Source organism: Hyperolius riggenbachi, chromosome 4, assembly GCF_040937935.1.
Source record: "Hyperolius riggenbachi isolate aHypRig1 chromosome 4, aHypRig1.pri, whole genome shotgun sequence".
Lineage (NCBI taxonomy): Eukaryota > Metazoa > Chordata > Amphibia > Anura > Hyperoliidae > Hyperolius > Hyperolius riggenbachi.
In genome coordinates this window covers 187,561,311-187,588,724 of record NC_090649.1, presented here as the reverse complement: position 1 = coordinate 187,588,724, position 27,414 = coordinate 187,561,311, and the positions used below count along the sequence as shown (strand labels likewise).

Genomic DNA, 27,414 nt, shown 5'->3' with positions numbered 1-27,414 from the left:
CATTCCGCCTGTTCTAATCTTTATGAATTGACATTAGTGACATGTGTTGTGATAATCTCCGCACAAGGCGGTAATTTCCCGCACTGCTCAGGAATGTCAGCTTTTCATGCGGAAACAGCTTTTATGAATGGACACTTTGCTAAATGGTCGGTAAAGTCAGCTGTTTTGAGCATTACCACATGTGGGAATGCTTTATGAATAGAGGCCTATGAGTGAACTGAATCCAAACCGATGCTACCATCACAATGCTTGCCAAGGATAAAGGATGATAGTGGGATGTAGCAGTAGTACAGTAGCGCACCTCCTTTTCAGCTCACCTCACTAGCTGCAGACAATGGTGAGGAGAAAGTGTCTGGCATGTATTATACATGTTGCCCAGTAACTTCATGTTGCTGTAGGTGCAGACTTGGAACAAAAGGGGTAAAGGAGAGGAGAGGTGGGGGGAAAAGAGGAATACAACAGGGCAGGAATTTCCCATGCATACAACTATAGAACATGGCAGCTTTCACAAGTAGTGAGCTGAACACTAAGCACTGCCTAGCCACATGTTTGGTAGGACTGCACTACATTTTTAGTTGCCTATGGCAATCGATTAGTGTCTTGGGTGAAAAGTTAATGGAGTACAGAGTTGCCCCCGATATTGCTGGCCTGCCATTTGCCATCTGCTCCTTGGATCCTGCTCACCCAAACTCTATTGTACTTGTACTGTAATTCCCAGAGCAGGATGCCTTCCAAAATCCTGCAACTTCCCACAAATATAAGAAAACAGGCGGTCCTCTACCTAACCTGGAATAAGTTACGTGCAAGGATTGATCTGAACCCTTTTGCTTTATTGATATTCTGTTGTTCTGGGACGAGCCTGATAAATCTCTGCTCAAGGGTGAACTGACTTACTCCGAACAGGACTGAATTTTAACCAGAAATGGACAGTGGATAAAAATACTCCTGACATATCACTGAACACAACTCCTTCTCTTCTAGAAAAGCAGTGAAAAGCAAACAGGAAAGACAAATCCTTGTCACCAATGGGATGTAACGATTGCATGAATAAAGCATGCATGACATTACTTCAGCTCAATGAAGATAATTTATAAGATTTTTGCACATTTGTTTGCCAGTAGTAAATCAATTTTGCTACTAAAGCGAAAACCTTTAAATGATAGTTGTCCTTAAAGAGACACTGAAGCGAGAATAATTCTCGCTTCAGAGCTCATAGTTAGCACATGTGCCCCTGCTAAACCGCCGCTATCCCACGGCTAAACGGGGGTCCCTTCACCCACAACCCGCCCCCCCCGCAAAATCAACGACCAGATTGGTCGTAGATTTTGCTGATGCTGAAGGCAGGGCTAACGGCTGCAGCCCTGCCTTACAGTGCGTCTATCAGCGGCGCATCGCCGCCTCTCCCCCGCCCCTCTCAGTGAAGGAAGACTGAGAGGGGCGGGGGAGAGGCGGAGATACGCGCTGACAGACGCGCGTGGGGCAGGGCTGCGGCGGTTAGCCCTGCCCCAACCAGGAAGCACTCCCCCGCTGCACCGAGGGGGATTTGGGGGTGAAGGGACACCCGTTAAGCCGCGGGATAGCGGCGTTTTAGCAGGGCCACACATGCCCCTGCTATCTATGAGGTCTGAAGCGAGATTTATTCTCGCTTCAGACTCTCTTTAACGCTTCTTACTAATACACAGAACGGACAAACAAGTGCATTAAATAAAGATTGGGCAAGGCCCAGTAGCTTATGGCTGAGTTAGCCATTTTTTAAAGCTCATCCTTCTTAAAGAGAACCTGTACTGAGTAAAAAATATTTAAAATAAACACATGAGGTAACTTCAAATAAACATTGCATAGTTACCTTGCCATCAGTTCCCCTCAGAAGCTCACCATTTTCTTCTGATAATAATCCCTTCCAGTTCTGACAATATTTTGTCAGATCTGAAATATATCAGTAGCTGTCAGTAAAATATCAGTTGTTGTCAGTTATAGCTGAGAGGAAAACTGATGTACCCGGTAATGTCCATGTTTCCTTATGGCTCAAGTGGGCGATGTTACAGTTTAACTGTCTGCTGACCAGAAAGCTGTTATGGGTAATGGCCATTTTCAAAATGGAGGACAAAAAATTCCCTTGATTACAGTGAACAAATAGGATGCGGGACAGGAGAAAGACACTGAGGAGTAGACTACATGGAAGGTAAGTATGACTTGTGTATGCTTATTTTGACTTTTGATTTTCAGTTCAGGTTTTCTTTAAGGTACATACACACGTCGGATTTTTCCAAACAACCGGTCGTTTGGACGTCAAATTGGGCGTGTGTACAGTCGGTCGTGCAGCTGATAATGCTGGTTTTGACTGATCAAAACCAGCTTTATCAGCTAAACGACCGACTGTACACACGCCCTATTTGACATCCAAACGACGGGTCGTTTGGAAAAATCTGACGTGTGTATGGCCAGTATGTACCTTTCCACCAACAGAATCACCTTACCTGGTTTCTGCATCTTAACATAGCCACACCTGATTAGATATACATTTTGCAGAAAAGGTACATTAAGAGTCATCTGGGTTCACAGAAGTTATCTAGCCGGAAACCATTTCAAGTTGCTTTAATAATGACAGAGTTACCTTTCAAGTTTTCCAAGTATTTTGATTTCCATTACATCACCATTGGTTCCAGAAAAAGCAACACCCAGTCTACATCAGACAAAAGGCATTTAGTTAAAAGTTGACACACATTTTCACATATCAGTAATTATGAAGCTAGGCAGATCTTTTTCCTTATCTGTATGAAGCTGAGGTGTCTAGGAGTATTTAAGTAATCATGAGTACTGACTAGACCCCATGCAGCTATTGAATAGGCAAAATATGCTAACAACTCTGAATACTGAAAATTGTTAGCATGCACTGTAGACTTTTCAACTGTACTCAATGCTCAGAAGAATGTTAATTCATAGAGGAAGACTGATATTAATTTATATTTATAAGAGCAAACTCCCTCTGTGGTCGAGGCCTGGGTTGGATATCCTCTTATGCTGGGCATATACGGTTTGTTTATGCGCCGGTATCGAGCTAGCGGCTCGATGCCGGGGCGTCACCTTGCAACGCGTGTGGATCAATTCCCGCTCGTCCCCGCGGGCACTTATCAGCGCTTCGTTTTTTTCTATTGTCCACCCGCGGTGATCGAGCGCAGTATCGATCCGCAGCGGTGATCGGACAGGTTGGATCTTATCAATCGAGCCATCAGCTGCTTGATTGATAAGAACTATCTAACCGTTTATGCCCAGCATTAGGCCTACCTTCACTACCAGCAACCCAAATACAATCAATATGGATGCCCAAACCCGACCAGTGTTTGGGTAATCTGCAGGTACCTGTATGGATTCTATTTGGGTTGCGGGTTGGGAAAGCAAGCATAAGACTGTGTCGTTTCCCAAATTCCAAAAACAATAGCAAGACGAAGAGTGAACATACATACAGAATTTCTGGTTTATAGCACACTTATAGCTCATCCCCTCAGCTTTTAAAGAGGCCACTGTACTCCCCTGCTGAAAAAACCCTCACTCGACCCCTCCCTACCCTCCAACTACCACCCAACCTCTCTCCTCCCTTTTACCTCAAAACTCCTCGAACGCCTGGTCCACAGACGCGTGATGCCTCAGCACTACCTCAGCACCAACTCCCTACTTGACCCCCTACAATCTGGATTCCGTCCTGCCCACTCAACAGAAACCGCTCTCATCAAGGTAGTAAATGACCTTACCCTTGCTAAAGCTGAAGGAAACTACTCCATCCTGCTACTGCTTGACCTTTCCTTGGCATTTGATACAGTTGACCATCCCCTCCTCCTTCAATCCCTACAGTCCTTAGGGATTTGTGACAACACCCTTGCCTGGATCTCCTCATACCTCTCTAATCGCCACTTCACCACCTCTTTTAATAGTTCCTCCTCAACTCCCACACCCCTCTCGGTTGGAGTCCCCCAGGGCTCTGTTTTGGGCCCCCTACTGTTCTCAATTTACATCTCCTCTATTGGCAAAGTCATCTCCTCCCTGGGCTTCAAATACCACCTATATGCAGATGATACTCAAATCTATCTCCACACCCCCGATCTCTCCCCCTCCACTATGGACAAGATCTCCTCCTGCCTATCAACCATCTCCTCCTGTATGTAAGCTAGGTTCCTGAAGCTTAACCTGGAAAAAACTGAACTCATAATTTTCCCGCCCCGCTCTGCACCACCTCTCTCAGATATTCACATCACTAACAGCACTACCATCCGCCCTACCTCCCAGGCCCGCTGCCTGGGAGTCACTCTAGACTCTGCCCTCTCCTTCAGCCAACACATCCAAAATGTTACCAGAACCTGCAACTTCCACCTTCGAAACATCTCCAAAATCCGCCCCTTTCTGACCCCAGACACTACCAAGCTTCTCATCCATGCCCTCATCATCTCCCGCCTTGCCTACTGCAATGCCGTACTATCTGGCCTCCCCTTAAAACGCATTGAACCCCTTCAATCAGTCATAAATGCAGCAGCTAGACTCATCAAACTTTCCCACTACTATGCTTCATCTTCTCCCCTCTGCGAAGCCCTATACTGGCTCCCTATCAGCTTCAGGATCAGTTTTAAGGTTTTGTGCCTGACCTACAAATCTGTGCACAAGACCTGCCCAACCTACATTTCTGAGCTTGTCAACAGATATATACCTGCCCGTCCCCTCCGGTCCTCCAATGATCTCCGCCTGACCTCCCCACGCATTTCTCATTCCCATGCACGCTTACAAGACTTCTCAAGAGCTTCCCCCACCCTATGAAACTCCCTTCCACGCCCCTTCAGACTCGCTCCTTCCTTCAACACCTTCAAGCGAGCCCTCAAAACACATTTCTTTAAAATAGCCCACCCCACATCTACCACACTCTAACTCTGTCAATCACCCTTTCCACAGTCCTACCTTATGTGTCCCCCCACCCTTTAGATTGTAAGCCTTGGCAGGGCCTCCCCCCTCACTTAGTGTGTCCTTCTTAATTTTACTACCCCAGCAATTACACCCTTCTCATGGACTAACTCGTACTTGTTTTGCTGGGTCTCTGTAAACCGCATTTTATACCCTGATTGTATGTATAACCTTGTGCTATGTTGTATAACCGTTTGCTACCTCTCTCTGTCACCCCTTGTTGCAATGTATGTATCCCTATTTATTGTCCAGTGCTGCGTAATATGTTGGCGCTTTATAAATACAATAAATAATAATAATAATAGCTAATTACATTTACTAGTTATAAACCAGCATTTCTGGATGTTTGCCTGGCATTCAGGGACATGAAGGCATGATTTTCATATTTTATCCATCTTATGAAACAGTGCATTAAGGATGGAGTACAACTATGTTGCTCTCTTACCTTTGCAATGGATGTAAGAGAGATACTGCAGAAAATAAAAAAAACTGACCTGCATGAGCTTCAGCAGCAAAATGTGGAAATACTCTGCAGCACACAAATGCCATCCGTTCTTCTTCATTACAGTACAAATCAGTACATGGCACAAGCAAGAACCGAAGACCTTGATGTGCCGTGGAATACTTCTATATTTTGTAGCAGAAGATGGATGTCACTTCTCTCTCATGTAGAGAAGAAATGTGTCAATGCATTCTGTTTAAGATAACAACATTTTTGAACTATGTAATAACATTTTTCCTAGTATATGCATCCTTCAATTTAAGCTGCATCTACCAGTTTAAAGGGAACCTTAACTATAAAAAAAAAAATGTGGCCAAAAAGTAATACTACAACTGAAAATAAAAAAAATGAAAATCAACACACATTTACATTACAAACCTATTGTTTACCTTCCACCCTCCCAAAACTACCCAAATAAAATGTTTACTATAAAAAAAAAACATTACAATAAAAAAAAAAAAATGTAAATATTTACCTAAGGGTCTAAACTTTTTAAATATCAATGTAAAGATGAAATATTTCTATATTTTTTTATTTTAAACTTGTAAATAGTGATAGATGCAAAACGGAAAAAATGCACCTTTATTTCCAAATAAAATATTGTCGCCATACATTGTGATAGGGACATAATTTTAACGGTATAATAACCGGGACATATGGGCAAATACAATACGTGAGTTTTAATTATGGAGGCATGTATTATTTTAAAACTATAATGGCTGAAAACTGAGAAATAATGAATTTTTCCATTTTTTTCTTATTCTTCCTGTTAAAATGCATTTACAGTAAAGTGGCTCTTAGCAAAATGTACCCCCCAAAGAAAGCCTAATTGGTGGCGGAAAAAACAAGATATAGATCAGTTCATTGTGATAAGTAGTGATGAAGTTATAGCCTAATGAATGGGAGGTGAACATTTCTCACGTGAAAACGACGGAACCTGAATGGGTTAAGTTACCAGCGTAGGTTAATTATGACTTATTGAAAAGATAAACCAGCCGAGTATTTTACATTTTCATAACTTAAAAGAAGCAGAGACTTAGTGGGGTTGCCTGCAGCCGCTACCTGTGTAAATCCCAGTATGCACAATGGAGAACAGTATTTTGTCGCCATAATAACTAGACTAAGAGCCCAGCCAGATGTAGTTCATTTTCGTCCCCTCACTATAAAGAATAAAAAAAAAAAAAATACAGACCAACTATGCAATACCTAATTGCTGAATGTGAATATATACAAAGTGCATTTCTTGGATTCAAGGGCAGATTTGATAGAATCTTGTAATAATTGACTGAACCCATATAACATGTTAATACATGTATTGGTGCTCAGGTAGCTGATTTGTTAAAAACAAGGTTAAATGGATGGAAAAGGCCTGCTTTATAGGATCACTACAGAGCTGAATTACCCTTTATTGCTAGTTCTGGCCCCTTTTACTCACTTACCGTGATGAGTCGCGTCGCTGTACTCTCCCCCGCCCGTGCCTGTGTGTGGTGTGACTTTTTGGCTGCGGTGCAATTGTTACAAATCACACCACAACCGCAGCGTACCAGTGTAAAAGGACCCTCAAGGGTGTCAAACTCCATCACATAATGGCTCAAAATCGGTCTTTGCTGTGAACCAAATTGTTTCTAAGAGTAAATTTGTGAGATCCTGCGGAGAAAATCTGTGGATCCTCCAGAGGCTTCCAACGTCCTCCTCTAGAACACAGCTGGTTGTCGGGACCTTCTGGAAGTTAGCGGCCTCACTGCCATTCGTGAACGAGCTCGGCTGCACCGCGCAGGATGCCTCATGTCTGCACAGTGGCACAAAGCCACTCGGGCTCAGTGGAACAAGCTGGGGCCGAGTGGGTCCATGCTACTCCACAAGCGCGAGACATACTGCGCAATGTGTTTCAAGGATGGGGGCGATGTAACAATGATCACTTTGTCAATGAATGTTTTGTCAAGCACCGCTTGACAAAGCCCTTGTCAGCAAAGCTCCAGGGGTGGATCGGTGGAAGTGAAAGCTAGATCGGTAGACACAAGAGGGGACAGGAAGTTTCTGCATGATCCAGAGGTTTTCAGAGAATTACCTCTAACAAAATAAGTACGCATTTTCCCCTAAGGTGCACTTTAGGTCTAACGTGGAAGTCTCCACTGAGCACCCTAAAAACATCAGATCAAATATCAGGATGTGGCCACAGCACGGTTATGCTCCTCTGGATGGGAAGGCGGCGTGCTGTCATCTGCAGTAACAGAAAGGAGGTAATTGAGAGCACCAACCTGGGCTGCATATTTTATTACATGAATGTGCTTACAGCAAACTGGAAGTTACATTTGTATTGTAGGATTCTCAGGCAGGTGGGTGACAGGGATGGCTTCTCCAAACATCTAACAGCTGTTTTGCTTAACCTCCTTAGCGGTAACCCCGTGTGTGACACGGGGTAAGCCGCCGGAGGGTGCCGCTCAGGCCCTGCTGGGCCGATTTACCTATTTTTTTTTTTTGCTGGACGCAGCTAGCACTTTGCTAGCTGCGCCAGCACACTGATCGCCGCCGGCCTGCGCCCGATCGCCGCTATCCGTTGCGGCGCACACGGGCGCACCCCCCAGACCCCGTGCGCTGCCTGGCCAATCAGTGCCAGGCAGCGCCGAGGGGTGGATCGGGACTCCCAATGACGTCCCGATATCGCTGACGTCATCCCGCCCCGTCGCCATGGGGGAAGCCCTCCAGGAAATCCCGTTCTTTGAACGGGATTTCCTGATCGAAGCGGGCGGGGGTATGCCGCTGAGCAGCGGCTATCATGTAGCGAGCCCTGGGCTCGCTACATGATTTAAAAAAAAAATAAAAAAAACTGCTGCGCTGCCCCCTGGCGGAATTTTTCATACCGCCAGGGGGGTTAAATATTGTAAAAAGAAAAAAAAAAAAGACTGCTTACCCACAGCTTTTGGCATGGAAGGGCAAAGAAGCCATGCTTAAAAGGAACTCGAGGTGAGTTATATACAGCGGTTGCCATATTTCTTTTCTTTTCAACAATACCAGTTGTCCAGCAGTCCCGTTCATATTTCTGGTCGGTAGTGTCTGAATCACACACTTTAAACAAACATGCAGCTAATCTTACCAGATTCTTGTCAGAAACATCTGATCTGCATGTTTGTTCAGGTCTATGGCTAAAAGAATTAGATACATATGATCAGCAGGACAACCAGACAATTTCCCTTGATTAAAGGAAAATAAACAGGTCAGCCTCCATATGTCTCACACCTGGCATCCTTATTAAACATGTGCTGCGAATGTGAGCCATCTGTAGACCTGTCCCCTAAATGACTAATCACAACAGGAGATGAGAGGGTGCATGCACGCATGGGCATAAGGAAACGTTACCTCTATAGAAACCTCAGATGACACTGGTTCATGATCAAGTATACAGTACAGGTCGGGGCTCTCAATTTCCTGCTTTCTTTTAGTTTGTAATTATGCACATTTGAAGCAGTTGAGGGCCATATAAAATGGTGTGGCTGACCAGACTCGTCCATGGACCTTGAATTTGACACCTGGTGAATTAGTTGGTGAAAAAGAGTTTTTAAACACCTGTAGTGTTTGAGATGAGAACAAAAAAAAAACATTTAAAGAGAATCTGTATTGTTAAAATCGCACAAAAGTAAACATACCAGTGCGTTAGGGGACATCTCCTATTACCCTCTGTCACAATTTCGCCGCTCCCCGCCGCATTAAAAGTGGTTAAAAACAGTTTTAAAAAGTTTGTTTATAAACAAACAAAATGGCCACCAAAACAGGAAGTAGGTTGATGTACAGTATGTCCACACATAGAAAATACATCCATACACAAGCAGGCTGTATACACCCTTCCTTTTGAATCTCAAGAGATCATTTGTGTGTTTCTTTCCCCCATGCACTGAAGTTTCAGGCTGCTCTTTTCTTCCTGCAAACAGCTTTGCCCTTGTCTGTAATTCTTCAGTATGTGAAAGCCCAGCCAGCTCAGAGGACGATTTATCCAGCTTGTAAAAGATAAGAGAGAAGAGAGAAGCTGCTCTAATCTAAATAATACACAGGCAGTGTGCAGAGAGGGGCCTGAAAGGGGGAGTTCATAGCAGAACCACAACACTGAAGAACTTGGCAGCCTTCCAGACACAGGCTGACAAGTCTGACAAGAGAGAGATAAGTTGATTTATTACAGAGACTGTGATAGTACAAAGTGCTGCAGTAAGCCAGAACACATTAGAATAGCTTTTGGAACTTGTAGGATGATAAAAAACAGGATGCAATTTTTGTTACGGAGTCTCTTTAAGGTTCACTGTACAACTTGCCTTCTCCTTAATAGGAACATATGCTTCTAACCCTTAGTTAAATTACTAGTAAAAACTGTAAATATGTATATTTTATCAACTTCTAAAGATCACACCACAGACACAAAACAAGTTTAACAGATACTTAAAAATAAAACAAAATGATATTTTTTATGGAGTAGAACAAATGCTCAAGAACACTGCAAACTTTGCCATTACCAAACGGGCACAACATTCTCACCTTTTTGAGGCTTCCACAAGGGCTTTTTCATCTGGTGAAGATGCATAGTATTCCATTTGGGAAGATATTCCATTTGTGAACCGCAAACCATCAACACAGCTTTCTGGTTGGTCATAGCTTATTTGTACCGTGTGGCAAAGTGAGACTGCTTTGAAGAAAAGTTCCTCTTCACTAGTCTGATAAAAAATAAATTAATCATCATGAAGCTATTCACAGGAATGGATTTAAGACGCTCTCCGGGCTAAAATATTTTCACCATCTTGCTCTCCTACATTCTGTATTGTCCATAAAAAGTGCTGTAAATATTTATAAAAATCACCAAATACCTCTATATTGAGATGATTTCCATGGTGATATGATATGATAATTATCCCTTCATAGCTCTGATTGCCAGGATCAACCCTACACTCCCCAGAAGCCTGTGGCCCTGCAATATCCCCCTAAATGGTACCTAAAGTAACAGTAAGGTGCCCAGTTTAACTTACCTGGGGCTTCTTCCAGCCCCCATTGTCCTTCTGGTTACCTGCAGTCATTCTGCTCTTCTCACTTCAGCAGCTGTGCCCTCACAAAAGCTGTCTGTGGCCCTGCGCCTCCTGGATTGTGCTTCCATGCCCAGGAGCGTCACATGCAGCTTTCTGAGGGGGCAGCTGTTGAATGGATAAGAGCGGAACGACTGCGAGGGACCAGGACGACTACAGGGGGCTGGAAGATAACACAAGTTAAACGGGGCACCTTACTGTCACTTTAGGTTCCCTTAAGCTTAATGTAATTTGTGATCACAGTGTGACATCGGGAAGATTTGCAAGGTGTTGAGATGAGCACAGCCGCACTGTGCCGGTGCAATGACGGTCTACTGCACAGTAGCACAGAGCTGCTCATGCACAAAGAAAAATAAAAGTCTTGCACGAGAGGCTGCGTGCAATGGTGCAGGTAGCCTTGCGTTTGTGCAGTGCCGCTACGCTTGCTCACGGACGGGAGTGCGGCTGCACGCTGGTCAAATAGGTTAAGAGAATCCCAGAGCTGGAATACCGAGCTCACGGAGGACAAAGAAAGCCTTCTATGGTATCTGACTTTTTCCCAAAATTTTGCTTCATGTACACTTTAAGGTGAACGTATTTTAGTTTGATCTCCAGAGCGACCTTCATAAAGATCTGAACACTGAAGTTTTTTTATACCGATAAATATTGGAGTAACCATCCCTCAGTGAATGACAGCTGATATGCACTTTATCCTCTGATCAATGTTCTGCTGAACTGCAAGGCCTTGCACTAGCCTGATAGCTCTAGCCCCTGAGGAAACTGCAACAGTGAAACCGGTCGGGTGAGGCGGACGTGTGGCTGGACGGCGTCCTGTGTTATTTATATGCTGATTATCTGCTTTGGGTCCCTGTAACAAGGACCCAGAGTGATTGTTGAATTTTATTGCTTCGTTTTAAAAGGATCTTTTATTAAACTTAAAGCGGTTCAACACCCAGCATTACAACTTTGCTTTAAAAGATTGCTTACAGCTTACAAACTATTATGCCAGATTTTTTTTTAAGCAGAAATTCACTGAATGGGTTAAACATGACATTTTAGTGTTGGCTTTAACTAGGAATCCGCATCTGTTCTTATCTTTTAGTTACAAATGTATCTTTATTTGTAATACAAATAGACCTTTGAAAAGCCTGGGGAAGCCCTCTTTGTTCTCTCAGAGCAGTGTTTGTTTGTTACATTGTAGATAGATACATTTGTAACTAAACAAGCAAGCACAAGGAGCATTTCTAGCTAAATGCAGCACTAAAATGTCATGTTTAATCCATTCAGTGAATTTCTGCTAAAAAAAAAATCTGGCATAATAGTTTATAAGCTGTAAGCAATCTTTTAAAGCAAAGTTGAAATGCTGGGTGTTAGACCACTTTAAGATAGATCCGCTTAGATGAGTCTATCATTAATATTTTTCATGCATTCTTTGGTGAACACTGCATTGAGAGCCTGAAATATTGCTGACACTTGTGTGTGAATGGAGGCCAGCTGGGAAGATACCGGCCGCTGGCCTTATTATGCTATACTGCAGACCCTGTAATTAAGGTCTGTTTTCCTCTGGTAAGCGCATTCATTTTCTATGGTGTTCGCGGTGGTGGATGCATATGATTAGCGCTGAAGGTTATATATATACTAGCCTAATACCACTATCAGTCACCGTGTTGTCAGTGGCGTTAGGCCATTGGAAAGCCGTGCAGTTTGGGTCCACACCCAAATGATGCATCAACCATTTCTGTATCCAATTAGAGTACAAATCTCTCATACAACAAGGACTGAAATCCCTTCTTTTCAGGCCATTTGCTTACACTGAACCCTAGTGGACATTTTGAGAGAGATCTGCATCCTACAGTATTTCTCAATAAAATTACTGAGCATGTTGAGATTCAAAATCCTAGAGGACAGGGCCTGTAGCCAGCACTAGTAGGCAATGCAATTCCAGAAGAGTATCATCCTAGCCTTTGAGGAACACAGATTGGATAGCCAAACAAGTAGGAATGGCCAATGATCAAAACACTTTAGAAAATATAGTAGCAAGCCCCACCCAAGAGCTTTGGATTAGCAAATTCCAGTTTCTTGGAGATACGATACATAAAGGTATAATAGTCCTTACCAAGCTTGTAGAAGGTCCGTCAGGAAAATCTATAGTTACTCCTTCTGGCACAAGTTTTCCATTGATCTCTTGGTATTTTATTCCATTTACTGAGCACTCTCTAAACTGCATCTCATTTTCTGTCAATGTGCCCGTCTTGTCTGTGAATACATATTCTACCTACAAGCATGACAAATGTGGGGGGAAAATATTATTATTATTTAATCAGTATATTAATGACAAGACTATGAAATCTGTACTGTCATCACAGTGATTTTTTTTAACCAATTTTACATTGCCTTAGCCTAGCTGTGGGTATTGTAAAAAAGACAAGCACCGTATATTCCTGCATATAAGACTGGGCATATAAGATGATCCCCCAGTATACAGGTGACTGACTGGTTGGATTGCTTAACTCTTCCTCTCCATAAGTGGATTGGTCAGCTCTACCTGTTTATCAGAGCGGTATGGAAGAATAGATTGCCCATAAAACACACCTCTTTCACTTGTCTGGCCCACCCCTTGTATCCTATTTACCTCCTTCTCCGCCTCTTAGATCTCGCATATGCTCGCCTGCGCCGCTTCACTACAGGCCTCACCAGCGAGATCTGAGAGGCGGTAACAGGATAGAGTGGGCCAGACGGGTGGAAGAGGCATGCTTTATGGGCACAGTGCTACCTCTTTCTTCCATACCCTGGGCATCCCAGTGATGGGCTCTCCACCAGGGGGGGGGGAAGAATAAGTCAACACAACATTGCAAAGTTAAAAGTCAAAAATAGCAGGGAGAACAAGAAATCATCTGCACATTATCATCTTTACTACTGGCAGACAAGGAAAGAACTAGACAGCACCAACTGTCATTATTTATAACGACAATATCAGCCATGCAGACCCCTCAGATCTATTCAAGAAAGGGTAAAGATTTCTCATTGGAAATGGGCTATCAGGTACTGATTGGGATGAATTCCAATTCTTGGTTACAGTCCCTCTTTAAAGGTGCCACGTGCAAGAATATAGAATGTATCTCGAATTTAAAAAAAAACAGATTTCCAATATTTATGTACTTCAGGACAAAACAGCTTTTATATTTATATATACATGTTATGCAATTTAGAATTGAGTATGCTGTTGGCATTAAATACATTTACAACCCGAACCACTAAATCTTAATAATTTAATGCCCTTTAGAACTTTGTTATTTTAATGTATTCAATGTTTCTTATTTTATAAGAGCAGGATTTATACTTACTCCAATATCAAATTCATGACCTATTATTAAGTTAGAACTTTCATTCTTGAAATAAGTGGGTGTGGGAGTGAGGCCAACTTTACATTGCAGAGATGTAATGACACTTGATGCTTTGATGAGTACGCACTTTTAGAAGCACATTTAAAAGAGCTGGGATGATACCGTAGTTCATGAGGAAAGCAAGTAGAATCCCTCCCATGTCAAAGAGGTGAGTGAGGCTGTGTTTTTGAACCTAGAAATTCAGTCAAATACCGACATTCACCCAGATTCCACAGTAACTCCCTGGTGAGAACAGTCACTGTCACAGAGATAGTACCAGATGGAGAGGATGTGATCTACTACTGTGTTTTTTGAAGGCCCGTACACTCGTTGTCTGTCAGGGATTCGGACCCAATCCTTCAACCCGACCGTGGAGTCATCTATACAGCTGATAACACATTCTATTGCGATGCATGGTAGCAGAGGGACGACAGCACGGCGCAGATGTGATGTCACGCAGTGGGTGAGGCAGCCAGCAGGCACAAGCCTGTAACCCGGCAGAGTTGATCCACCAGGCGGATTGCTAGCTCCTGGAGCTCCTCTCCCTCCCGGCGTCCAGCTGTGAGCCGGCTTCATGTACGCTCCACGGAGCGGGTCACGTGGTGTAAGTGACATCATCTGGTCTCTAATGCGCAGGCGCAGTAGTTCTGCGCCTGCGCAGTAGAGACCCGATGACGTCCCTACACCACGTGGCCCCCTGCTGTGGAGCGTACAGAAGCAGACCTGGCGAGGTCGGCTTCTTCATCGCTGGACGCCGGGAGGGAGAGGAACTGCGGCGAGGGCCCCGATCGACTGCCAGGAGCTGGAAGAAGCCCCAGGTAAGTGCAGATTGTTTTTTATAGTCTGCGCAAACCTTCCCTTTAAGAGGTCATAGATGTGGAAATACCACAACGTCTAGAGATGGCAGTAGGCAGAATTTTGGCTGAAAACCATCTTTAGACTTCCATGACATAAAGAGACAGTAATTACGAAATATTTTAAGATTTAGGCAGCAGTCTTAGGGAAACTTAAGCCTGGAGGGGAAAGCCAGTTTTACTTACCTGGGGCTTCTACCGGCCCCCTGCAGTTGACCTGTTCCCGTGCCGGTACTAAACGAGCCTCAGGTGTCGACGCCACCGCTTCCTTCCATTTTAGGCGACTGGCTCTGTCGCTGGCCACTGCGCAGCCCTGACCACGCACTACCTCATTCGCACTTCTGTGTCCGGGAGTGTCCCGAGCAGGCACAGTAGAGGGATTGATGACAGTGGCCAGCGACAGAGCCAGTCACTGAAAACGAAACCAAGCTGCGGCAGGGGACCTGCCTGAAACGCGTTTAGTACCGGCGCGGGCACAGGTCAACTGCAGGAGGCCTGTAGAAGCCCCCAGGTAAGCAAAACCGGTTCCTCCTCGCCTTAAGTTTCCTTTTTAAGGTAGCCGCTAACAATGCAATTTACTAAACTATTGTTTACAAATGATTCTTCGCATGAAGGTTTGGAAATGATCGTTTGGAACCACTAATGGACAAAAAGCTCCTACCCAATCCAATCAGATTGATGGGATCGATCTAAAAATCTGATCGATTTCATTAGTCTTAGAGAATTTTTTCCATTAGTGGTCACAAACCATTTCAGATAGTTCACATGACAAATTGTGTTCAAGAATGATTATTCAGCAAATTGAATCGTCAGTGGCCAGTTTAAGAGTTAAAAGAAATCTATAGATAGAGGGAAATGGAGGGTACCCGCTTTATTACTTTCTTAAAAAAAAAAAAATTAAAAATGATTCTTAACTGGCTGTTATGCTGGTCCTCGACCACTAACACTTTCTGAATGCCTGACTTAGAATATGGATGCAGATCAGGTGATCTGACTTTAATGTGACATTGCTGACTACATTCTTGTTCTAGGTAGGACTCAAACCACTAAAACCAAAAAGGTCAGCATGTAGTCCTCTGCCTACTGACTTCTTTCAAGGATCAATGTACAAAGACATCATTTAAAAGGCATCACCATGTATTTGGATCAGTTTCAGCCTGCCAACGACTCACTAATTTCAAAGCAATCAGGAACAGACTCAAAATACAGCAGAGTAGGATAGACTGCTTTGGAAAACAATGAAAAATGCCGTTGCATAGAAACTCATTCAAAAAACAACCCTTGCATGTAAGATGTATTCAAAGTGAAACGCCCATTCACAAAAAGTAATATCCATATAAGCCAGGATAGCATATTCAAAGACTAGCATATTTTCTCCTGTCTAGCACAGCTGTAGCAATCCTGCAAGAAAAATTACAGTAAATTACAATAGAACATTGTTAACATTATACTGTAATTCAAATTGGCACAGAGATTGCAAACCTTTGAATTTAAAAAAACACAACATTCAGCAAGACAGAGCAGCTAGCAAACAACTCCGAAGTCTCCAGTTTCTCCTCTCTGTATTTGAAAACACAGCATAGGCAAGTCCATCCTCTAGTCTAGCCTTGTAACTGCACAGTGCAGATCGGCAACTGAAAAGCCCTTCATTCTACTGTGTCGCAATGAGCTACTAATAAAGCCTTGCCAACGCGTTGGATCAAAACGGCCAACGATCAACAGGTATTGCCATATCGGATAACAACTGGTATAAGATATAGCCAAATGATGAGCGAACAATATCGCTTATCCTGCCCGACACAATATTGTTCAAACGACACTGTTCTGGAGCATGTGTGCATAGGTCATGTGAAATGTCACTTCCGCTTGTGCGTGCAGTATTCAAACATCATTATCTTATGGAATATCAGAGAGAGCGTGTGAGTGAGTGAGAGAGAGAGTCTGTGTGTGTTCTTTTTGCCTGGTAATGTTTGAGTGATGTCACTCGTTTGTGTGTGACACAATGTAGGGTGTGTAAGAACCTTAAAGGATACCCGAGGTGACATGTGACATGATGAGATAGACATGGGTATGTACACTGCCTAGCACACAAATAACTATGCTGTGTTCCTTTTTTTCTTTCTCTGCCTGAAAGAGTTAAATATCAGATATGCAAGTGGCTGACTCAGTTCTGACTCAGTTCTGACTCAGACAGGAAGTGACAACTGTTTGACCCTCACGGATATGAAATTCCAACTATAAAACACTTTCCTAGCAGAAAATGGCTTCTGAGAGTAAGAAAGAGGTAAAAAAAAAAGGGGAATTTTTTATCCGTGAGGGTCACACTGTAGTCACTTCCTGTCTGAGTCAGGACTGAGTCAGACAATTGCATACCTGATATCTAACTCTTTCAGGCAGAGAAAGAAAAAATAAGGAACACAGCATAGTTATTTGTGAGCTAGGCACTGTACATACACATGTCTATCATCATGTCACATGTCAGTTCGGGTATCCTTTAAAGCCTTCCTGAATGACTTACTGTGCTGCATAGTCTGACCTTAGCTGCGCAAGCATGAAATTAATTTCTAAATAAAGTATTTTTATTTGCTGTATATAGCAGGTATTCAATTATTCTTTGAGCAGAAAACTTCATTAAATTCTACTTTATTTTACATTTGCCTAGGGTCTTGTTTTAACATTTCACAAACATGTTACAATCTAATTGATCTTTTGTTCAATACAAACTGCTGCTGTGTCTCTGTAAAAGACACAATGTTGTTCTACAGCACAGCTCATGTCAATACTTCATTACTCAGACAGAAAATCTTTTACAGAACTAACATGTTTAAGGTGGGAAAATAATTGGCAAAGGAAAAGGACAAAAATCAAATCGAAAAATGTGTCCATTATGACAAGCTTAATCCTTGTCTATGTAACATCATCAATAAATGTTACCACGGTATGAAAGAAGCCTTCCGCCACTGGGAACAGTGCTATTACATATAATTCATTCTGACAGTGCTTTGAGGCTGAAAGGTGGCAGACAACAGAGAAAGTATAAAGAATTAGATTATGTTCTGCTAAACAAAAAATAAATAAAAAACAGCCGATTCATGCAGCAGCTTAAATTACAAAAGTAAAAAATTAAATTAAAGGAATGAGGCCAAACAAGGTTTCTGAATAAATCGCAAAAATAGGTCTAGAAGAGCAGCATCAGGTAGAGGGATGGACGGGTGTATATGATAGGAGGATGCACAGCAGAGGTTTGCAATGGGGTGGTAGAAAGGAGAGGCAACACAGAATGGAAAGATAGGTCCAGATCTAGAAATTATCCATATGTCTGGAAAGAGAGAGAAGAGTGGTGGATAAGTAGGTGATGGACTGTAGGGGTGACATAAGAGAGAGAATGTAAGGTGAAGGCAGGATGAGAAGGTAAGAACTAGGAGAGGTCCCCAAAATTGACCCAATACATAAACAGTGAAGTCCAATATAGATAGCAAAAGGAAATGGGTCCGCACATGTCCTAAAATGAATCCTTTATTATGGACGTATCCAAAATCAAAACACCAATTCACGCATCTGCAGCTGACATGTTTCAGACCTACTGGTACTTAATCATAGCTGAAGTAGAAGTGACACAGAGAACCCATATATACCCACCCCCTGTGAAGGGGGCGGCCCCAAAAACCGGGGATACACCCTAAAACTTCAAAGATGGGAGGGGATATTAACAGGAAAAAATGGGTATAGGGTTGTAAAATGTGGAAAATCTAATTCAAAGCCAAAACAATTGATTATATCCAAAAACCAACAGATAACAACCCCCTCCAATATTGTACACAATAAAATAATAAAATCAACTTTATATAAAGATAAAAAGAGAAAAAGGGCGGGCTCATGAGCAAAATTATGTAATTAGAGCTAAGTCCCACCGAGAATTCAGACCTCGAGGGAGCCTCGTACCCAACTTGGGTATAAGGCTCCCTCGAGGTCTGAATTCTCGATGGGACTTCCTGTTAATATCCCCTCCCATCTGTGAAGTTTGAGGGCGTATCCCCGGTTTTTGGGGCCACCCCCTTCACAGGGGGTGGGTATATATGGGTTCTCTGTGTCACTTCTACTTCAGCTATGATTAAGGACCAGTAGGTCTGAAACATGTCAGCTGCAGATGGGTGAATTGGTGTTTTGATTTTGGATACGTCCATAATAAAGGATTCCTTTAAGGACATGTGCGGACCCCTTTCCTTTTGCTACAGATTTTTGGATTTGGCCTTCCTGGTTCCAGCACTGTCCCAGTCTGAGTGAGCGGTGTTCTGGTGCTTCTCTTTTCCAATATAGATAGCTGGATGTCATGTATCTACCAGATACCCATTATTATATTTCCATATACCTATGTAACCCTCATGTGAAATAATCATGGCCCGTTTAGGTTTTATGGCAGAATGCCACAGCTTCAGCAATAAATTGTAATTCTACATGAAGTCACTGCAATAAAATTAGTACAAAAAGCTTTATTAATTTTCTACAAAATCATCAAACCATGCCAAGTTTAGAGCAGGGCTGTGGAGTCGGTACAAAAATCCACCGACTCAGACTCCTAAGTTTAGGATTCCACCGACTCCGACTCCTTCACTCCGACTCCTCTAATTTGCATATTACAATCTTGATGATTGAAAGAATGTAACATGAAATTCATCTCTTAACTGCCAACGCTTAGGAATTTTAAAAGACAACTGAAGTGAGAAGGAAATGGAGACTGCCATATTTATTCCCTTTAGTCATAGACTAAAACTAGTCCGTGGTAAGAGTACTTGTAAAAGGTACAGACCGGAACAAAGAACATCTATCAGGCCCTAGGCAATGTGACTGTGGTTACATGTAAGAATGATGTGCAGGTACTCTGCAGGAGAATGAGGGGATTCTTCCTCTATTACACATTCTTCATGCACAATCTGAACCAGGTTTATGGGTGATAGACAACACCTCTGTGTTCAATGTGCACAACATTCTCAGTGGATTCTCTGCAGCTCTGTGGAGAGTGCATATGTAGAGTATAGTACTGTGTAACAAAGTAAACCTGAGACAGATGAAATTAAAGTTTTATACATACCTGGGGCTTCCTCCAGCCCCCTTCAGGCTAATCAGTCCCTCGCTGTCCTCCTCCGCCACCTGGATCTTCTGCTATGAGTCCAGGTACTTGAGCCAGTCTGGCGTAGTGTGCATGCACACACTCCGCCGCCGGGAGCGTACTACACCTGCGCAGCACTATTGCGCAGGTGCAGAACGCTCCTGGCTGTGGAAGCGGCATGCGGCCAGACTGCGCTGACTGGCTAAATTACCAGGACTCATAGCAGAAGATCCAGGTGGTGGAGGTGGACAGCGAGGGACTGATTAGCCTGAAGGGGGCTGGAAGAAGCCCCAGGTATGTATAAAATTTTTCTTTTCATCCTTCCCAGGTACCATTTAATTCGTAGTCACCAAACCAAATTTTAACAACATATCAAATTATTTGATTTCATGAGCAAAGAGAGTGCGTACATTTGCATAAATCAGAATGAACGCAGAATTATTTCCATCTCATTGACCATCTCTATTAGTGACACGGCTACACATCAGGCTTTATTCTTACAGCATAGATGTTTAGTATATATAAGAGATTCCTATGTACACATCATATATACAGTCACAATCAGATGTGTATATCTAACTTTAAAAATTTGGGGACTGCTTTATTGAAGCAGCACAAGTAACTAATTTTGATTGGTTTATTTCATTTTTGTGGACTAAGCACAGCTATTACTGTATGTATAAATGATTTATGATGACTATTATCTGAGAAATAGAACATTTTATCATATTTTCTATTTTAATTACAGTTTAAATTCATTAGGAGTCGGAGCATTTTTTCCCGACTCCGACTCCAAGCACCCAAAATTGCCCCGACTCCGACTCCACAGCCCTGGTTTTGAGAGCGCTCTTAATACCTTTACTGCTAACAACTCACATGCAATGTATAATACAGACCAATTTCTCCCAAATCCAGGCTGAATGATAGCAGTAAGGGCCCTTTTACACTAGCAATCGCAAACTCCATCGATTGCGATTTTTCATTAAGTTTGTTATACAATTGCGTTTTTTTATTTGCATTGCATTATCCCTCTTCAAATCGCTCCAGAAAGCGATTGCGATTTGCAAATCGAATCACTATAGTGGAGAATACTCATGATTTCTATGATAAAGTAGCAGCCCTAGCGATTTAAAAATCACTAGCGATTTGCAATTCAGCTGCGTAGTAGAAAAAGGCCCCTAGGAAATACATCCTCTTTGAAACAAAATACTGTAGTTCCTTTGGGTTCCAATACAAGCAAGATAACCAATAGAATAGTCCAAATGAAAGTAGCATTAACCACTTAAGTACCAGCGGTCTCAGCCCCCTTAAGGACCAGAGACCGTTGGTACAATAACGACGTATTCCTAACAAATCATCAAATATACCAGCCGTCCACGCCTGGATCCTCAGGACATCCACTCTATCGTCTCTATGACGGCAGAGTCATGTGAACCGGTCAGGAGCCGCTTTCATTGGCTCCTGACCGTGTCTATCAATGCAAGCCTATGGGAGTTGCTTACAGTGATAGAAAGGGCCAGAAACGGTGGATGGGCGCTGCTGCGGTGATTGAAATCTACACCCTGCCAGCCAGGTAACCACCAAAATAGCGTAGATTTGAACTTGCGTCAGGAAGTGAAAAAATAGAATCGTTCTGCAAAAGTTCTTTGAAAAGCGCTATACACAAAATCGTAGCGCGCAGTAAGTGCCGGTAGGGGAGAAATAAAAACGCTCACAAATCGCGACTTCGATTTTACATGTGAACAAAGCCTAAGTGTATGTCTAACTGGACTCCATAACATATTGAATGTCTTATATTGAATGTATCTTCAGAGTAGGTCTAGATCTAGCAAGGGTATTTAAATGAAATTTACAAGCTTTAGCAGAATGCCTAATATTGCTAATTGTTGAAATATTGTGTCCGGTTTATCCTGCCAAAGGCTTATTTTAAATCAGTATTTATATACTATATAGGTCTAAGTTATATTCAAAATTAAAGTCCCACGTTACAGCAGCCTGTAACGCAGCCCAACTCACAGCAATGATAAATCAATGTGCTGTTCACAGTGCACACGTTGCGTTGGAGTATAACGCAGCATGTTAAATGTAAGTGCAGCATGCTGTGCGTTATACTCATTTGTCCCTGCGTTACAATGATTGCACATGCTCAGTAATGTTTGCTTTTTAAAAAAAAAAAATGTGCCGCATGCGCCGTTTTTGTTCGATCCGTATGCGTCAAAAAGTACGCATCAAGAGACGCATAACGCAGTTCAATGTAACGTCCAACTTCAAAGCTAACATGCGTTGCGTTAGGGGCATGTTATTCGACCTTAACGTCGCATCAAACGCAACATCTTTGTGTGAAAGAGCCCTAAATCTTAGACTACCGGGTGGAATCAATACACCATGGATTTCTAAAGGCATTGTATTTTTAAATACAGAACAACTTCCACCTGCCGTGGACGTCTAAGTTTTTATTTCCCCATATTCCATTGCTATGAGCATCTTAAGGCATTTAGTACAATGTTTTGGCTCAGTGCCAACTCTCTACTTGATTTGAAATATGCAAATAATTCCAAGTTGGTGCAGAACTGTGCAAATGTCACTGCAAATCTATGCGGCTTTCACTGCAAGATTTGTTTATTCCATTTACATTTTTATATATACCTATATCATAATTCCATGTGATAATTCTCAGTCATGTCAAATTTATTTGCACACCTCAATGATAACCCCTACTGACTAATGTGTAATTTGGTACATATAGATTTGGGCAAGACATTCAATAAACACAATTTAAACATTGCCGCCACCTTCCTATGTCCCAAGAATTTGCTCAGAGTGTAGTTCAAGCCTTGTGCAAATTAAACTATAGAGAATTTTATATGCAACTTGCTGTGAATTTAGAAACCTGTGAAATGCTACTATAAAACACAATATTTATACTACATACAGTCAATGAGAAGCAATGCATTACCTGTCCCAGCTCTTCATTCAGATCAGAAGTGTTCACCTGCGCTCTCTGATCACTTTCCTCATGGTAAAGATCAAGGTCCCAACCAATGAAAAATGATCCAAGAAATTTTTGCATCTCGACAGTCACATAAAGTGATATAGGGATGATAAAATTGTAAAGTACAAGAAATGCCAAGAAGTCCGAAATGAATTTCAGAATCTGAGAAAACAAAACAAATCTATTTCAGTGCAAAACAGAAACACGGCCCAAATCATCCAGTAATAGTAGTTTAATACAGCACAGTATATCAGACACTAGATTTTTCTCATCCGACATGATAATTTGTCTTCCAACCCTGACAGAAAAGAACAGGCTACTTGGTTGCCACCCAGCAGTGTCTGTGCAGCAACTGTTCCCAAAAATAGACTTCCATAATTCATAAACAACAATTTACAACACTGCAAGTATATCTGATAAACAAAATGGGAGCATTACCGACCTCTTTAACTATTTGCCGACCACGCACTCATACTGCGCGTCAGCAAAGTGGTAGCTGCAGGACCAGCGACGCAGTTCTGCGTTGCCGGCTGCAGGCTAATTAATCAGGAAGCAGCCGCTCGCGCGAGCGGCTGCTTCCTGTCAATTCACGGCGGGGGGCTCCGTGAATAGCCTGCGGGCCACCGATCGCGGCTCGCAGGCTAAATGTAAACACAAGCGGAAATAATCCGCTTTGTTTACATTCGTACAACGCTGCTAACAGTAGCAGCGTTGTACCAGATCAGCGATCCCCGGCCAATCAGCGGCCAGGGATCGCTGTCACATGACAGGCAGGAGCCTGTTAGAGGCTGCACAGGACAGATCCGTTCCTGTGCAGCCTCTGATCTCCGAGGGGAAAAGAGGGAGAAGAGGGAGGGGGTGAATGTCGCCGCGGAGGGGGGTTTTGAGGTGCCCCCCTCCCCCCGCAAACCTCAGCCAGCAGGAGCGATCAGACCCCCCTCCCCCAGCACATCATCCCCCTAGTGGGGAAAAAAGGGGGGCGATCTGGTCGCTCTGCCTGCACCCGGATCTGTGCTTGGGGCTGCACAGTCCACCCAGCACAGATCACAGAATACAGCGCTGGTCCTTAAGGGGGGTAAAGCGTGGGTCCTCAAGTGGTTAAAATGTAGGGGAGAAAAAGTGCATTTTATGGTCTGAAAAATAAGGTACATGGAATGTTTACTCATTTTCTGACAATGTCCCTCCCTGTGACATTGCTGCAACTACCCACATCCCTTTTTAGGGAATTGCATCCCTCCCAGTGAGTTAGCCTAGGCTTGATATCAGGCAGCTTCTGCCCCAGAGCGCAGTGATTCACCTTGCCGACAGTTAAGATGCCAGCATCACTAATAATTTTAAGAATGTAAATCAGGTTGAGGCAGAGTCATTCATAATTGAACCTAGCAAATAAGCAATTTTATTCATTATTATATTAAGTTCCTCCTCTAAGGTTCAACCACAGCACTTTAACCAGGTTGACTGGGCCGCTGTCTTTGCCACAAGAACACAGGTTTGAAGTACCTGCAGTGATGTTGAGCACATCCTGGGCTGCCAGATCATGCTGAAAGAAGTAGAGGACTAATGTGTTACTCCCAGCATGCACTGGCAGCCAGGGGTGCACTCAACATCAACGTGGGCACTTCAAACCTGTGGTTCTGTGGCACCAACAGCAGCATGTAGATTTGGGGGGGGGGGGGGGGGGAATTTATATGAGGGCCCTTTTATAGATGTTCCCAAATGAGGAGCTCTGATCCCTTTCAAGAAGGTTTTAAGAGTTGGAGATGTAGCTCTTGAATTTGCAATTTCTATGAGCAGTGGGGCAATTTTGTCCATACATCGACTCCTGAGAAGATTGGCATCTGTATTATCTTTCTCACAATAGACTTCAAATTGTTTGGAAATTGCATTACAATCCTTCCCAAACTGAAGGGCAGCTTCTATATATACGGTTTCTGCATTTTAACTTCGTCTTTGTTAAATAAATAATGACACGGTGTAACATGCCACATGTTTTATCTAAAGTTGTATTAACCTAATTTTAAGCCATGCTAAGCACCACATTTTTTTTATTATGCTCTGATATGAAAAATTGTGTGTACTTTCTTTTTGTTATGACTTTTTGTAACATATCTTCTGTGCCACAAAATGGCTCTGTAAATATTTGTTATAGAATTCCTATAAAAGAAAACCTGGGTGGAGATAGCTGAAGATTCTAGGTGAGACATGCAAGCAGGTATCAACAAATATGCATCATGCTTTAGCTAGGGTAAAGGTCAGTCATTGCTGAACAGTACACAGTAGGAAGGCAAATACAGATAGTCAATTTTTCTTTGTGAACATTACCATTGATACTTTTGCTGTATGAACTAAAATACAATGTAATGTTTGAAACATGTAAAAATGTCAAGCAATTGGCAACTGTTCCTTGAGAGAAGCAGGAACGGCAGGATCTTTCAACCTTTTCCATCTTTATGTTTCTTTAATGACGCGTGCTGCAGCACCACGGTTTTTCTGCCTCCCCCAAGCCACGCCTAGTGTATGCAAAGCCGCACAAGGAGAAATTAATATTTACCTGATACAGGACGCAGGATCCATTCGCCCCTTGCAGGATCGCCACTTTAACCCTTTCCACTCTGAGTTTTTTCCCTAAAGGGAGTCGTTTCTGCTCTTTTTTTTTTTTTTTTTTTTTTTTACAGAAATGCACTCTCCCTCTTACTCTCTCTACCATTTTAACATGGAACATAACATAGTAACATGGTATATCTTATTTTAAAGAACACATTATAACGTTTAATTTAATACCTTATTTGGACAGTTCTGGCATCTTCTACTGGCTGGTAGCAGAGAAGAAAGCCAAGGTATGGTAAATTTTACAGCAATTTCCTGAGTGTAATCCTGGCATGCATGAGCAAGTTTCGCAATAATAGGTGGTTTTATGCCTGCCACCTGGTATCTTCATGTCACTACACACGATGCAGTCTTTGGTATTTCGATTGGGAATTAGAGCAATGAAATGCTGGCTACTATTTAGATACTCCTCCACGTCCATTGCATAGGATGCCATTGATCCTCTATGCAACTTTGCAAGCAAGCAAGCAATCTGCAAGCACGCAATCTGCAAGCACGCAATCTGCAAGCACGCAATCTGCAAGCACGCAATCTGCAAGCACGCAATCTGCAAGCACGCAATCTGCAGAAAGGAGTGCAATGGGAAATTAGCGATATCCCGCTAAGCGGGACATACGAGTGGAAAGGGTTAATGCTGATATCCTTCACTAGGTCCCGATCCTGATAGGAGGTGATCGGGACCCAAAGGGAAAATGTCAGTATTACAGAGGCGATCATCTCTTCCACCACTGAGCGGCACTGTAATGCTGACATCCTCCATAGGGACCTGGAGGAGGATATCAGCAATACAGCACTGCTCTGCGGTGGAAGAGCAGAGCTGATCCTGCAAGGGGAGGGCACAGCCTGCATCCAGATCAGGTAAACATGAAGCGATCCCTACTGCTCTGCATTGGACTGCATTAGGCAGCCCAAGTATTGCTGGCTGAGACAGCCCTGATCGGAGTTATCTAACGTGAGATAACACGGGCAGGGCAGTTAAAGGGTTAAATGTGCTTTATTTTACTGAGCAGTGGATGGGGCAATCTACAAAGTTGTGCAGCTATAGAAAATGAACGGGAGAGTCAACAAGTCTTTGCAAATACTTTGAAAAGATAGATCATACCTCGTTCATACCCTATGCATTTACATGTATTTTTCTGTAATACATGCATTTCTACAAACCTACCGCACGAGGTATTCCAAACCGACAAGTCACTTTTATGCACTTGCATTATTTCCGTGGACTTTAAAAGAAATTTTTTTCAGGAAATGAAATACATTTCAAGGTAATAGATTGGAGTGGCAAACGAACAAAAACTGACGTGCCTATGCAAACGTAACAGCAGATTGCAAGAGTAAAAGAGGGTTCACTAAAAATGTTATAGCCTCTTAAAGGGAAGGTTCAGGGACTGTTTAAAAAAAAAAAAATCCGCATCCACTTACCTGGGGCTTCCTCCAGCCCGTGGCAGGCAGGAGGTGCCCTCGGCGCCGCTCCGCAGGCTGCCGGTGGTCTCCGGTGGCCGACCCGACCTGGCCAGGCCGGCGGCCAGGTCGGGCTCCTTCCGCGTTCCAAAATGCGCCTCACGGCGGGCGCGCTGACGTCATCGGACGTCCTCCAGGCTTTACTGCGCAGGCTCAGAACTACTGAGCCTGCGCAGTAAAGCCCGGAGGACGTCCAGTGGCAATTAAAAGGATTAGAAAAACTAATAGACAGATTCAGAGCAGATTCAGGGCAAACAGCGGCAGTTTAAAAAAAAAATACACATCTAAAGGGAAGTTGGAGATGCCTCTTATTGTAACGCTGTCTCTGCAGGAGAAAATGTATCAACTCCGGCAGCTTCTCATGTTACCGCCAGCCTAAGTTCGGGGAAAATACCAAACTTCTATCGCAACTGTAGACATTTTTATGAATTAGCACACAGAAGTCTAAAATACTGAATGCGGTATTTTACCTCCCAGATTTTTTTATCGAACATACTTTTATGAATGATAGCCAATGTAGCCAAA

At 43.0% G+C, this 27,414-nt stretch overlaps 1 protein-coding gene across 8 annotated transcripts in view; it reads right to left on the bottom strand.

Moving 5' to 3' along the window:
* The window catches only part of ATP11B (ATPase phospholipid transporting 11B (putative)), a 213,409-nt gene that overhangs the window by 84,359 nt on the left and 101,636 nt on the right, over positions 1-27,414 (bottom strand). For all 8 annotated transcript variants that reach the window (XM_068281088.1, XM_068281083.1, XM_068281090.1 and 5 more), the window contains exons 12-15: positions 22,786-22,983; positions 12,602-12,760; positions 9,968-10,143; positions 2,615-2,683 (exon numbers count right to left, since the gene is read on the bottom strand). In XM_068281088.1, the coding sequence (XP_068137189.1) occupies positions 2,615-2,683; positions 9,968-10,143; positions 12,602-12,760; positions 22,786-22,983 (602 nt within the window). The remainder of the gene's footprint in view (positions 1-2,614; positions 2,684-9,967; positions 10,144-12,601; positions 12,761-22,785; positions 22,984-27,414) is intronic.